Here is a 13,861-nt window from a genome sequence, read left to right as displayed (position 1 = left end):
GATAGCCTCGTTTATTTTGCTATTTATCCAACCGTTGCCTCGTTCTAGTTTAGAGATTAAAAATGGCCACATTGAACTTGAAAACAAGCTCAATTTGGTACTTTTGAGTCTCATTGGGTGTTGGCCACCAAATTTTGGTGACAAACCAGTTGTTTTGCTGCTGCTCCATCAAATATCAGCCGTGCTTTGAGTGGCAGCAGGTGTCACACTCAAGGGGGGGGTTTTAAATGAATTGCTGGCATGACTGCATGCAAAGGCTGTAATCTTATACACATTTACTTGAGAGTAAAACTCAATGAAGTCATTGGGACATACTACCAAGTATATGTGTTTTTAGATCATGTTGTCTCTGTGTGTACTGTCCATCGTGTGTTTTTAAATTTTGCGTGTTATTTTAATCTTTGTAAACCGCTGAGAGAGCTTTGGCTATGGGGCAGCATAGAAATGCAATAAATAAATAAATAAAGTGTACAAGGTCAGGGTGTTAGTCTCACTATGTAATAGCTTAAATGGTATCCCACTGATACTGGAGTACAGATTTCACTTTTCCAGACTGAAGTCATGACACTTGCGGCTCAAACTTAAGTATATCTATTTAGAAGCAAGTCTCATTCTGCCAAACAGATAGACTTCCTAATAAATGTCTTTAGGTGTATTGGCATCGCGGAAGATTTTTTGTTATTACGAGGAGGTATAGGTGGGGTGAACATGTGTTTTCATGGCACAGGCCAAGGTCAGATGATTTCACCTCTTATAGATATCACTTTGTTGTATAAGTAGATAACAAACCTCTATATATCACTGTGACATTTAAGTATAAACAGGGGAGCAGCCCCCGAGCTTCAAAGTATCCTCCCAAGCTAAAGGCACCTGTGCAACAAGACCCTCGCTGATAAAGCAGTGTCGACACAGATAAGGATGTTCGAGGAGGAGTAGGGGAGGTGACAGGTGCCTGTTGCTATGGGTCAGCAGCTGACGATCAAAGACAAGAAGGCAGACCAGATGATGTATAAAAACCAACACTACAGTCTGAGAGAAAGGGCTTCTGCGTAGACCGTCCGGAAGGTGCTGCGCCAGTGACTCTTGGGGTCTTGCTCGCTGCCAACCGGAGTCCTTGGCAGCGGAATGAGCAAGAGGCTGACGAACCTGTCTCGGTGCACTCTCCGTATATGCTTCTGGTAATGTATGCTAGTTGTTAAAGAACTAATAAATCACTCAAGACCTTTCTCCTTGGTCTGGTTATTGTCTCCGGGATCTAAAAAGAACCTTGTTTTGACTTCCTAGCTGGCCACTAGCAGTCAAAACAATACATTAGGACTGCAGCTTTAGTTGTGCAACATAATTATGTTTCAAGTTCATGCTGGATTTTGAGGTGGTGTTGCAAAGTGCTTGAAGTATTTCACACACTGCTCCTCTGAGTGAGCAAACTATTTGAAATGCGAACAGATTCAGAGGCCATTTCTACTTTCAAAAAGAAAATAATTAATACCTGTACTAGCCAGATCCCATCCTTCGTATCTTCTACCAGTTCATAAAAGTGCATTTCACCACTGAAGTTTGTGCTAGAAACAGATTCAGATGCTTCCTCTTCCTTGAGAGCAGAGTAAAGTTCACCCTCCATGAGGTCTCCTGCATAAACAGATAAAGAAACACCAATTTACACTAAACTCTAAAGGCCACACTAATCAAAATAACGCTGGTAAAAAAGCAGACGGTGTTGGCAGAGAATGTAAACTTCTTTTTAAAGAGCTAAGCAAAACTACATACAAATGTCTATGTATCTATCTTGTTGGTATGAAAAACTCAACAGTAAATGAGATGGTTAGTACTTTTTCACAGATTTAACATACCATTTAGTTCCATAGTGGAAACAAAGGTAATCGAAAAGATAATTAGTTGAAACATCCACCCCAAAAAGTGCATTTTAACTGGTTTGATAAAAAAAACTGGTTTTCTGTAATTAGATCTTTGCATAAATAAAGTAATTCAAAGCTTTACATGAATGGGATTAAAATTACTCTTCTATAAAATATTATTTTCTATCTGCGAAAGACTAAACATTTCTTAGAAATACCAGATACAGCAACACAGGATGCTCTCTTCAGAAAGTTGTCCTCCACGAGTAGGTGGCAACAGAAACACCCAAGGGGGCAGAGTTCATACACTCCCTCCTCACATATTTATTCAGAGAGAAGGAACTTGCTTTCCTCTTTCCTTTCGTTTCCTTTTGTATTGTGTCTATTATACTGTGAGCTTACAGGCAGGGACTCTTTATCTTTCAAAATCTCTACAGCGCTTAGAAAGTTTTAGGGACTTTACAAGTACTTAATCATTACTATAATTTGAAAAACTGATATTTTCCATAGAAAGAATGCAGCCTTTTCTGCTCATCCGTGCATCTTCTTACAGACCAAACCTAGGTTTACTTGGAAGTAAATCCCACCAATTTCAATGGGGCATATTTACATGTAAGGAAGCATGATACTGCAAGTGCTCAATCATTTGTAAAAGTCATATGCACTAAAAGATAGGATTCTAAATTCAGCTTAATTCAGTCAGCAAATATTAATGTTTATTTTCTCTCTCCAGGAGCCTTTTTCCTATCTAGGATTTCCTCTTTCATTTATCTATCACTGCTCCTCTGACTCTCCTAACCCACTTCATATCTTAACAATTCTCACAAAAGAAACTCTTTTGCATTTGATCCTTCAACTGACCAAATTAGTTCAATTTTTCAGAATTCTTCTACTGGCTCTCCTATAACTGAGCTTATTAATGAGGGCGAACAAATTGAGGCTTAATCCAGATAAGACAGAGGTGCTCCTGGTCAGTCGAAAGGCAGATCAGGGAATAGGGATTCAACTTGTGCTGGATGGGGTTACACTCCCCCTGAAGACACAGGTCCGCAGCTTGGGTGTACTTCTGGATTCAGCCCTGAGCCTGGATGCTCAGGTTTCAGCGGTGGCCAGGAGTGCATTTGCACAGTTAAAGCTAGTGTGCCCGTTCCTAGAGATGTCGGACCTGGCCACGGTGACACATGCCTTAATTACATCCCGATTGGATTACTGTAACACACTCTACGTGGGGCTGCCTTTGAAGAGTGTTTGGAAACTCCAGCTGGTTCAAAGAGCTGCAGCCAGATTGTTGACCGGGGCTGGTTACAGGGAGCAGACAACTCCCCTGTTAAAACAGCTCCACTGGCTTCCAGTCTGTTTCTGGGCACAATTCAAAGTGCTGGTTATTACCTATAAAGCCCTATATGGCTCAGGTCCAGGTTATCTGAAAGACCGTATTCTCCCTTATGAGCCTGCCCATGCTTTGAGATCTTCTGGAGAAGCCCTTCTTTTAGACCCACCATCTTCACAGACGCGCTTGGTGGGAACATGGGAGAGGGCCTTCTCAGTGGCTGCTCCAATGCTTTGGAACTCTCTACCCAGGGAAGCTAGAGTGGCTCCCTCCTTGATGGGCTTTCGGAAGCAGGCAAAAACTTTTTTGTTCCAGCAGGCCTTTGGAGAATAATCTGGCCCTCCATCTATGTTAAGGACTTGTAAAATTGTTTATGTTTTAATATTGTAATTTTTTTTTGTACATTTCTTTTCCTAGGTTTAAAATGTATATTTTTAAACTTTGTAAAGCTGCCTTGAGGCCCAGTATTGGGCAAAAGGCGGGATATAATAATAATAATAATAATAATAATAATAATAATAATAGCCTTTCAAAGCCCTTTAGCACGGCTCACGAAGCTGTTCTTGCTCCTCACGAGTAGTGGGGCTCAGTGAACAGGCACCATTGGTATTGGGGGTGAAGGGGAAAGCATTGTCAACACATTCTGGATGGGTCTCGGTGTCGACTGTGTGTTTGTGTGTTTTAGAAAACTCATCTTCGCACAGGATCACAAGTCTGCTCTTGCGCAAGAGTCAGGAGTCGTAAAAATAAAATAAGAATTTCGCCCTGGAACAGCTCTCCTTAAATTGTGGGCAAACTCACTGGCATGTGCCCCATGAGGGATGATTGATGAAGCAGAAAGCTTCACAATTATCCCTCCCCGCCCCTCTCGGAAGGGCTCTAAATGTAGATGAGCCCAGAGATACTCCTGGTAAGTGATTTCAGCCTGTTCCAGGTTTGCTATCTGGGGCTGCTGTTATATCCAGCACTGCCCTTGGAGATAGGTTCCAGATGTTGGCGGACTGCTGCTGTGACGTTGGCGGATTTCTGCTTTACCCTGTGAGGTTCCACAGAACTCAGACTGACCTCACATGCTATTTAACATCTATATGAAACCACTAAAGCAGATTATTCAAAGATTTTGCATACAGTGCCTTCAATATGCTTATGATAGCTCTTTCTTTTTGGGAAGAGGATGTGGACAGAAATACTGACACTTAACCCAGAAAAGTTGGAGATGCTGTTGGAGAGACAGCTAACCTACATATACAACCTGTTTTGCACTCCTAAAAGAGCAGGTTTGCAGCAGCAGCTTGAAGGCAATCTTGGATCCAGCACTGCAGCTGCTGATGGTGGGACGCTCAGGTAGCAGACATGGCCAGGAAAGTCTTTTTCAGCTGAGCTTTATACATAAGAACATAAGAGCCATGCTGGATCAGAGCAAGGGTCAATCTAGTCCAGCACTCTGTTCACACAGTGGCCAACAAGTTGTTGACCAGGGACTCACAAAGAAGACATAATGCAACAGCACCCTCCCACCCATGTTCCCCAGCAACTGGTGTACATAGGCATACTGCTTCTGATACCAGAGGTAGCACATAGCCATTATGACTAGAAGCCATTGATAGCTTTCTCCTCCAGGAATTTTTCCAACCCACATATTATGTATACCCACATAATATTCCAGATTGGATTACTGTAACACAGCTATGAGTGACTGCCTTTGAAGAAAACTTGGAAGCACCGATTTGTACAAAATTCTGCAGCAATATCCGAACAGGAACTTGACAGATGAAGCATATAAATCTAATATTACATCATCTTCTCTGGTTACCAATTTGTTTCTTGACTAGTTCAAAGTCTTGGTATTGATCTTAACTGGGCTAGAATCAGGATTTCTTAAGTACTGGTCCTTGCCTTATGAACCTACCATTCTCTCAGGTCTTCAATGGGCCCTCCACCGTATCTTCACACTATCAGAGCCGAGGCTGATTAGTGCCTGGGATAGGATTTTTTTGGCCATTGCACCTAGGCTCTGGAATTTTCTTCTTCAAGAAGCCTATTTAGCTTCTTCACTCCTTGCCTTGAAGCACTGTAGAAAGACCTTTTCTTCCAGGTGGTGTTTGGGAGTGGGGCAAATTGATGGAACCCTATGTACCCTATGTACTCAGCTATTTCTTTTCTTTGCGCTGGATCACTTCAAAGTCTCTTTTGCTGTTTTTAATCTGTATTTTGGGAGCTGTCTTGAATTTTTGTAAAACGGGATATAAATACATTTATAATTTATTTATTTATTTATTTTATTACATTTCTATACCGCCCAATAGCCAGAGCTATTTAAAACTTTGTAATACCTGCTATCTTCAAATACGCCAACTTCACCTGCCAGTTTCTTAATTTTTCTTGCGTACACCTACACAATCACTAGAACTGTCTTTTGTACATGGACTCTTGCCACTATTTTAGCTTACAAATCCACTGACATCTAAGACCCATTTCTGGAACAGGTAGATTGACCACTGAACTGATTCTCTCTTATCTGGATTGTGTGTATCTGAATTGGGAGTCAACCCTGACTAACAAAGTAGAAACATAATAAATAAATGCAATTCACACATACACAGTTACATAACCACAATTAACTTCTATCACTCAGACATTCATGGTGATACAGTACATCTGTTTAGATGTGTGGACCTGTATATTTGTGAGCATGAAAAGGATATGAGACTACGATAAAGCAAGGGGTATGATATGTGAATTTAGAACTACCAGCAAGGCATGCACCAGAAGCTGTAGCCCAGTGGTATAGCACATGCTATGCATTCAAAAGGAGGAGGGCCTTCTCCGCTGTGGCACCCCAGCTGTGGAACGAGCTCCCCAGAGAGGTCTGCCTGGTGCCTACACTGTACTCCTTTCGTCGCCAGCTGAAGACCTTTTTATTCTCTCAGTATTTTAACACTTAATTTTAACTTAAATTTAAATTTTACTGTTCTAACTCTGTATTTTAATCTTATATCAATTTTGCTGCGTGGTTTTTATCCTGGTTATGCTTTTTATACTGTATTTTGTATTTGTGTTTTTAACCTGTTGGTTGTTTTATTATGGTTTTAATTTTTGTGAACTGCCCAGAGAGCTTTGGCTATTGGACGGTATAAAAATGTAATACATAAATAAATAAATAAATAAATAAAAGGTTCAAGGTTCAGCTGCTTATACCTCCAAGAAGGGCTTGGAAAGACCCTCGTCTGAAACACTTAAGACCCACTGCCAGGTAGTATACGTAGACAATACTGAGGTAGATGGACCAATGGTCTGATGTAGTAGAAGGTCGTTTCCTATGTTCCTAAGCCAAGGACTAAACTCCAGTAAGGATGGTCTATAATATAATGCAGAATCCCTTTGGAGGCCCCACCAAACCTTCCTGCTCTGGAGGAAGAATGGAGGGGGACCAGTACTATCATAGATCAAAGATAGTTCCGCTGAGATGATAATCTGCGAAACCAGCGGATCTCTATATTTTATTTGCACACTGGTTAACATTGAGTTCTGCATCCAGGGACACAAAGCAATGCCAAGGTATTACTGAATGCACTTATTACTGTTGGTGGACATGTATAGGTGCATGACAATCCTAAAGTGCTACTAGCTAGTCCTGAAGTATATTTCAAAGGAGAAGTTTTTTAAAGGTGTTTGTTTTGAAACATCTAGACCTTCAGCACACCTCATTCTGCAAACAAAAGGTAACACTCAGGCAAATTATCTCGTGCAAACAATCTGAAATTATTTTTACTTCCTTAAAATACGTAACAAGGCCTTGTGCCATGATAGAAGCATCACAATAATTTAATTAAGGGAATATCTTTCCATTCTTTGTCTTCTGAACAGTGTGCCGTATCAAAGCTACAATCACAAACACACTTAGGGAATATAAGCCTCATTATGCTCAATAGAACTTACTTTTGAGCAACCTTGCTTAGGATCACACTGTAAAACTGCGATCTTGTGTACAGTTGCTTGCACTGAAGTCAGTAAACATGCGTAGAATCAGGCTATTAGCATTCTAATAATCTTGCTACTGAGCCTAACAAAAAGGCAGGATGGTTACACTTTCTTGACAACAAAGGTAGCAAAGTTTTGTCACAGTAGCTGTCAATGCAACCAAGCAGCACATGTCACATTTCAACTTATGATTTTTAATGGTGCGTTTCAGATCATGTTAGGTCATGTTTCCTGATAACTGTCACCTGTACTTAAACAAAAATTATATTTTTTCCTCTATGCTGCTGTGCAGTATGTGTTCCTTGCCAGCCTGCTGCTGCCCTACACCCAAGGTGGTCACATTTCAGCCATTTCCCATAAACAGTCTGGATGCATTTTGAGCTTGAGGTCGCTCTCAATACTGAGAACTTTATTCACCATTACTCCCCATTCACCTTTCTCCATATACTTGATATTTTATCATTAAATAATTGTAGATATTTACTGATAGAACTAGGTAATTTTAGATTCTGGACTTAATGAACTTCTGGGGAACTCTTTAGATGGTAAAATATATTACTTCACTTTTTCAAAATGTGGTAAACTGACATTGCTGCATTTGGTGACCCTCCTGCTCCCCTGGATTTCTGTCCCAAAGTCCTGCCCTGATGGCACCACTGTAGATATTTAACAAAAGGGAAAACCTATGGGGGAGGGAAGAGGCCGCAATGCCGAATGGTACAACACCTGTACGTGGATACTTTTCTTACCTGATTTCTCAACCAGCTCACGGACATCCTTCTTTTCTAGAAGCCCTGAATAACCAAGTCCCCTGCACTCCAAAATGGTCTTCAGCTTTTTGAAACTCAGTGCCACAGGATCCACCAACTGAGTGGCAAAGAAGCCAGTTTCATACCACACCATGGCTTCAAAAAACCTGGCCAGAATAAACAGGACCAAAAAATAAAGCAGCAAGAAAAACAGCTTCAGCCACATCTTTCCTCTGCGGGTGTTTCTGACTCTGCAAGAGAGTCAATCCTATAAAAGAGATAGAGAGAAATGTCCCAGTGGAGGAGATAAAGGGAGGTGGGTATTCATAACAACACCTGGGTATGTTGCTACAGCCAGGGTCTCTCTTCTTCGTTTCTGTCTTTTATAGAGAATTATTTCAGGTACTGGGGGGGGGGGGATAGGAGATCACTCCCTGTCAAGAGGACACGACGGGGGGTGCTAGTTTGAGGCCCAAGGAAGCACCCCTCGGCTCAAACCAGGTGATGATGTGGCAGAAAGAAAATGTGGGGGGAGCAAATTAGGGGAAAAAATAGACACTTGAGAGGCGGCTGATGTGCGGCCTGCAAAGGAGAGGGATTGGAGCGGATGTGGGGTGAGTGCTAGGTGGGGTGCGGGGGTGGGGTGCCAGTGATGTGTGGGTGGGTGGGTGGGGGTTGTGTGTCTGGTGGGGGGGATAAGTTTGTGTTGGGAAGCCCAGGCGCTGCTTCAGGGGCCCGGGAGGGGGGCGGCGCCAAGGGCAGGCTGAGGCGCCTGGCTTTTCACCCCCCGCTCGGGCTGGCGGCGGCCCTACTCCTACGGGGACCCCCGGGGGCGATGCTGCGGCTGGGCTTCTGCCAGCCCCGCCGCCGCCGCCTTCCCGCGGCGGAGCAGAGCCCGAACCAGCGGAGACATAACAAGTGACGTCTGCAGCCGCGGACAGCAGCGAAAGGAGGGGGAAGCGGGTGGACGGTCCAGGGGCTCAGGAAGCGGGTCGAGGAGCCCCGCCTGCCCGCTTCCACCGTGGGCGCCGCTCCCCGGGGGGGGGGGGGTTACCTTCCAAAAGCGCCGGCCCGACAGTTTAGGAGGACTCATCCCGGCGCGGCCGCCCCAGATCCAGAAGCTGCCTGGTTGGCTCTTCAAGTGCCCCCGGATTGCGAGGAGTCAGGGCCGCCTCTCCGCCCGCCCTTTCCGCTGACAGGCAGTAACCCCAGGGGCGAAGACAGGCGAGGAGGAAGCAGCAGCCTGCGCTGCACTTGCTCGCAGTTTTGCAGCCCCGACCCGGATCCTGGTTTCCTCGGAAGTAAGGCCCACTAACGCCACAGCGAGACCTAAGGTTTCTCCTGGGATCATCCCGGGTTCGCCCCTGCATGAGCGCTGGATCCCCTGTGTGCCACCTAGATGAACAGGTTTGACCCCTGGACGATCCAGGGATAAACCTCAGGTCTAGCTATGGCCTAAGATCAAAGAGGAGTAAATGTGTGTAGGATACGAACTCCAAGGCCGTAGCTAGCCCTAAGGTTTATCCCAGGATCGTCCTGGGGTCAAACCTGTTCATCTAAGTGCCACACAGGGCATCCAGCGCTCAGGCAGGGACTAACTCAGGATGATCCTGGGTCAAACCTTAGGTCTAGCTACGGCCCAAGTCGCTCTCAAAGGGCAAGCCCAAGAGGAGCGATCGGAGGCATTTTCCTGAAGATAATGGTCGTGAAGAAGACATGCTAACAACACACAGTGTGTATTCCCGCCATAATTTGATTATTATTATTATTAATATTTATTTATATAGCGCCATCAATTGTCATGGTGTTGTACAGAAGAAAATAAAACAAAATACAAAACACCCTGCCATATGGCTTACATTCTAAAATCACAGTAACATATTACAATTTTGTAGCGTAACAGAGTAATAAACGTCACTGTGAATCAACGAAAAACTTCAGAATTCAAGTTCCTGCTCTTCTGTGAACTCATAGGGTTGCTTAAGCAAAGCATGGTTCTCTCAGTCCTCAGTCTCACCATGGAGGTAACAATATTGGCTGACCTTATTCATATGCAGTATTCTGAACACTAAAGCACCATATACATGCTAAGTATTATTATAAATATTTTTACAGATGCATACACTTGAAATTATCTGCTCAATATCTAAAATGCTACAATTTCCCAACATATTGAGATGTCGTGGTGTGTGAAAGAATCATGGGCTTAAAATCATTGAGTGCCACAATAGTTTGCAAGAATAGGCCTTAAATTCAAAAACTCAGTAGTTGGCTACTAGGGTACTTCTATGTATGTTTAGAGAGAAAAAGTCCTACAATTTCCAGCATCCCTCCAGCCACCCTGGCTGAGTCATGCTGGGAGTTGTAGGGCATTTAAGGATTGCACTTTAATTTTCTTTTTTCTTTCTTTTATTAATTAGAATTACATACAATAAAATAAAATAGACAAACTTTCACAAAACAAACCACAAACAAAACAAAAAAAGAAAAGAAAAGGAATAGACAAGAAAAAAAGCATATTTTAAATAATTTGCTGTATATAATTAGTCTTCCCTTAAATATATAATATAAAAAGAAAAGGAATAAAATCCAACATGTAACTTCGCACTTTAATTTGCGACAATGAAAGATCAGCTGAAAACACAGTTGCTCGACTCAATAGGACTTCGTGACATCACCTTTTTGCTGGGTATTTCTGAAAAAGTAAATATTACAGGCTTTTCCTTCAGAAAGGGTCTAGCACAAGAGATGCAAATTTCAAGCAGCATTGGCAGCCCAAACCAAGAAGGGAGCACAGAATGGGTGCTAGCATGAAACAGGGATTTAGATAACAAGGATATTTGAGTTGTGAGGAAGCTGCTATAGCAGGCATGTAGTGATTAACCGGGTTAGACAGTGAGGAAGATAGGAACGTGGATTGAATTGTTAGGGGTGTTTAAGCTGGCTAGAAGATTTTGATTTGGTTTACTGTGACACTTGCAAAGCATATTTCAGAAGCATTAATTATTCCAAATGAGGTGCAAGATCAAATTGCAGTTTTCTAATTCACGGAAAACCAATTCTAATAATTAAATACAAGAACTACAGAAATAAAATGGATAATTAACAATTTCGTATTCCGAACCAGTTTTTTCAAGCAGCTATCTTCAGTTTTTTTACTTACTCCAATATTCTAGGTGAGCTGGGTTAGGGTTAGGTTAGTGTACAGTTAACACCAATATCCTGCCATTGCTTCATTGCCAATTATTCCCGGGAGGCTTGCCTGGGAGCTCTATGTCTCCTTGCAAAATGATTGCTTTTTTCTTTTTCTTTTTGCCACCACTGCTGCAGCTACTTCAGTGGCAGCAGAAGGGATAGAGGCCCACAGATATATTCATTTAAAGAAAATATATTCATTTAAACAGTCTGCTTCAGAATGTTCAGCTGCCCAAGAGAAGGTGCACCAGTTTCATTAACCAAGAATATGTGTCTGAGAGGGGGAAGAGGCTATTTTCTTGTGCCACTTTGGAACCTCTGAAAAGCAGCAGTTCAGGCAAAGTACCATTTTCTTCAATCTCTGCCTTCTTACTAAAAAAAATATTATTTTGTTTTGATTGGAAGCTGTCTTGGAGATCTGTTGTCAAGCAGAAAGCTACACTTTAATCCAGATGACTAGGATAACCTCATAGTATGATCAGGCTATACGTTTAACTGTTAGTTGCAGATATTACTGTAACACCACTTTGAAGAAGGCTAACCGGGGGCGGGGGGAATCTACACTACTGCTTTAAAGCGCTTTATAACAGTTTTGACAACTGTTGGGGCCCAGGACACACTGCATATACAGTTTTCAAAACATTTTCAGAGTGCTTTAAAGTGCTTTAAAAGCAATAGTGTAGATCCCCCTAAGTTCCACTGAGTTCAGCGGGACTTATTTCTGAATACGCAGTCCTAGGACTCCACTACACCTTATCTGAGCAATGTAACATCAGTCCATATGTCATAGGAGGCAATTCATGGGAGTTCCTCTTTCTCTTCCATGGTTAGAAATGCAGTTTGCATTCTTTCAACCTTTTTTATTTTTGCTTCTGCATTGTCACTCTCCTGCACTGGCACTCTCCTGCACTGGTGAGACGCAGATTGTAAAATTTTGGTATAATAATCATAATAATCATAATAATCATAATAATATATTTATTTCTTACCCGCCTCTCCCTTTGGATCGAGGCAGGGAACAACATTAGAACAGGAATCAATACATCTTAAAAATTCTTGATTTTACATTGATCTGGATAGGCCTGCCGGAAAAGGCTAGTCTTTAAAGCTGCCTTAAAATCACACAAAGAGTTAATTTTATGAATCTCCTCTGGCAGGCCATTCCACAATCTGGGGGCAACAGAAAAAAAGGTCCTCTGGGAAAGTGATGTCAGCCTAGTTTTAGCTGACTGAAGTAAGTTCACCCCAGAGGACCTGAGTGTGCGGGGCGGACTGTATGGGAAAAGGCGATTGTGGCGTTACACCCCACAAGTCAATTCCCAATGTATGTCTGCAGTTTGTAAGTCTGTGGTTTTTAGAATGTTGGTCTGAGTGGGCGGAGTTAGAATGTCTTGGGAGGGGGGAGGAGTGATATATAAGGGAATGACTGAGGGGATTGAGGGAGCTTTTCAGAGGGACTTGTTAGGTACTCTTAGAGTCTGTAGTGCTCTCTGTGTTTATGGTACTTAAGTTCTGGAGAGTTTGAGGGTCAGCGTAGTGAGTGGTGTGCACGTAGTGGATGTATATTAATACTGATAATAAAGAAAGTTCAAGAGTGATTGTGTGAGAAAAAGGAAAGCGCGTATGTGAATGGGTGACAGGATTGTATGAAAGGTTTCAAAAAGGTTTTTAATTGTTTTATTTGAAACAAAGCTTGTGAACTTTTAAAAATAAATTTTGATTGCTTTGTCTTTAAACTACCACAAAAATCCCACGTGTCTGTTTGGCATTTATCATCTTAAGTTTACACATTTAACACCCACTCTGACAATCATTCACCTAAGCAGATATAACTCACAGCGCATTATTATATATATTAAAATCCTTCTCCATTTTAAACCCCTTTCTCCACATAGTTTGGAGGAAGGTGGGCTTTATCCCTTGCCTCAGGCGTATCAAGCGGTGGTACTTGGCTTGAGCAGGGAGTAGCCTCGGCCGGGTCTGGTGTTCAGAGCCTGTGTCGTGGCAGCAATCCCGCAGGTAACCTGGACCCAAACCACTTTAGGGTTTGGGTCCAGGGTTGGGATAATGACCAACACTTTGTACTTTGCCCGGAAACTAATTGGTAGCCAGTGGAGTGATTTTAATGTTGGGGTAATATGCTCACCCCTAGTTGTACCAGTGACCAACCTGGCTGCCATATTTTGAACTAGTTGAAGTTTCCAAACTAGGAACAATGGTAGCCCTGTGTAGAGCGCATTGCAGAAGTCAAGCCTTGAGGTTACCAGTGCGTGCACTACTGTCTTTAGGTCTTTTGTCTTTAGGTATGGGTGCCTGCCTTCTTTTGCTTATTCTGTAAAAAGCACCATGACACCATTCACAAAGTGTGTCCTGAAAAAAGAATGGAGCTAACAAAATTATGACAAAAGAGAGATTTACCATTGGTTAAATTGGAGGGGGGGGGGGAGTTTAACAAGGAAGAAGACAGAAATATATTCTAAAGTGACACATACTTAAAAAAAAAATCCAAACAACAACGAAGTTGGAAATCAAAACTTAGGGCAATTTAGTGCTGCGACTTGTGATGTACCTCAACAGTAGGGTGACCATATGAAAAGGAGGACAGGGCTCCTGTATCTTTAACGGTTGGATTGAAAAGGAAATTTCAGCAGGTGTCATTTGTATGTATGGAGAACCTAGTGAAATTCCCTCTTCATCACCACAGTTAAAGGTGCAGATGCCCTGCCCTCTTTTGTATCTGGTCCCTCTAG

The 13,861-nt window shown here is 42.5% G+C and overlaps 1 protein-coding gene across 2 annotated transcripts in view; it reads right to left on the bottom strand.

The window, feature by feature from the left end:
• LOC134402374 (charged multivesicular body protein 3) overlaps window positions 1-9,077 on the bottom strand; it is a 52,401-nt gene extending 43,324 nt beyond the window's left edge. The window contains exons 1-3 of one of the 2 annotated variants that reach the window (XM_063131795.1): window positions 8,971-9,077; window positions 7,917-8,184; window positions 1,490-1,629 (exon numbers count right to left, since the gene is read on the bottom strand). In XM_063131795.1, coding sequence (XP_062987865.1) covers window positions 1,490-1,629; window positions 7,917-8,142 — 366 coding nt within the window. In that variant the 5' untranslated portion in view covers window positions 8,143-8,184; window positions 8,971-9,077. The remainder of the gene's footprint in view (window positions 1-1,489; window positions 1,630-7,916; window positions 8,185-8,970) is intronic. The other variant, XM_063131812.1, reaches the window with a different exon arrangement.
• Between the last annotated feature and the right edge of the window lie 4,784 nt (window positions 9,078-13,861).

The sequence above is a fragment of the Elgaria multicarinata genome, chromosome 1, assembly GCF_023053635.1.
Source record: "Elgaria multicarinata webbii isolate HBS135686 ecotype San Diego chromosome 1, rElgMul1.1.pri, whole genome shotgun sequence".
NCBI classification, from domain to species: domain Eukaryota; kingdom Metazoa; phylum Chordata; class Lepidosauria; order Squamata; family Anguidae; genus Elgaria; species Elgaria multicarinata.
This window is presented reverse-complemented; position numbering and strand designations above follow the sequence as displayed.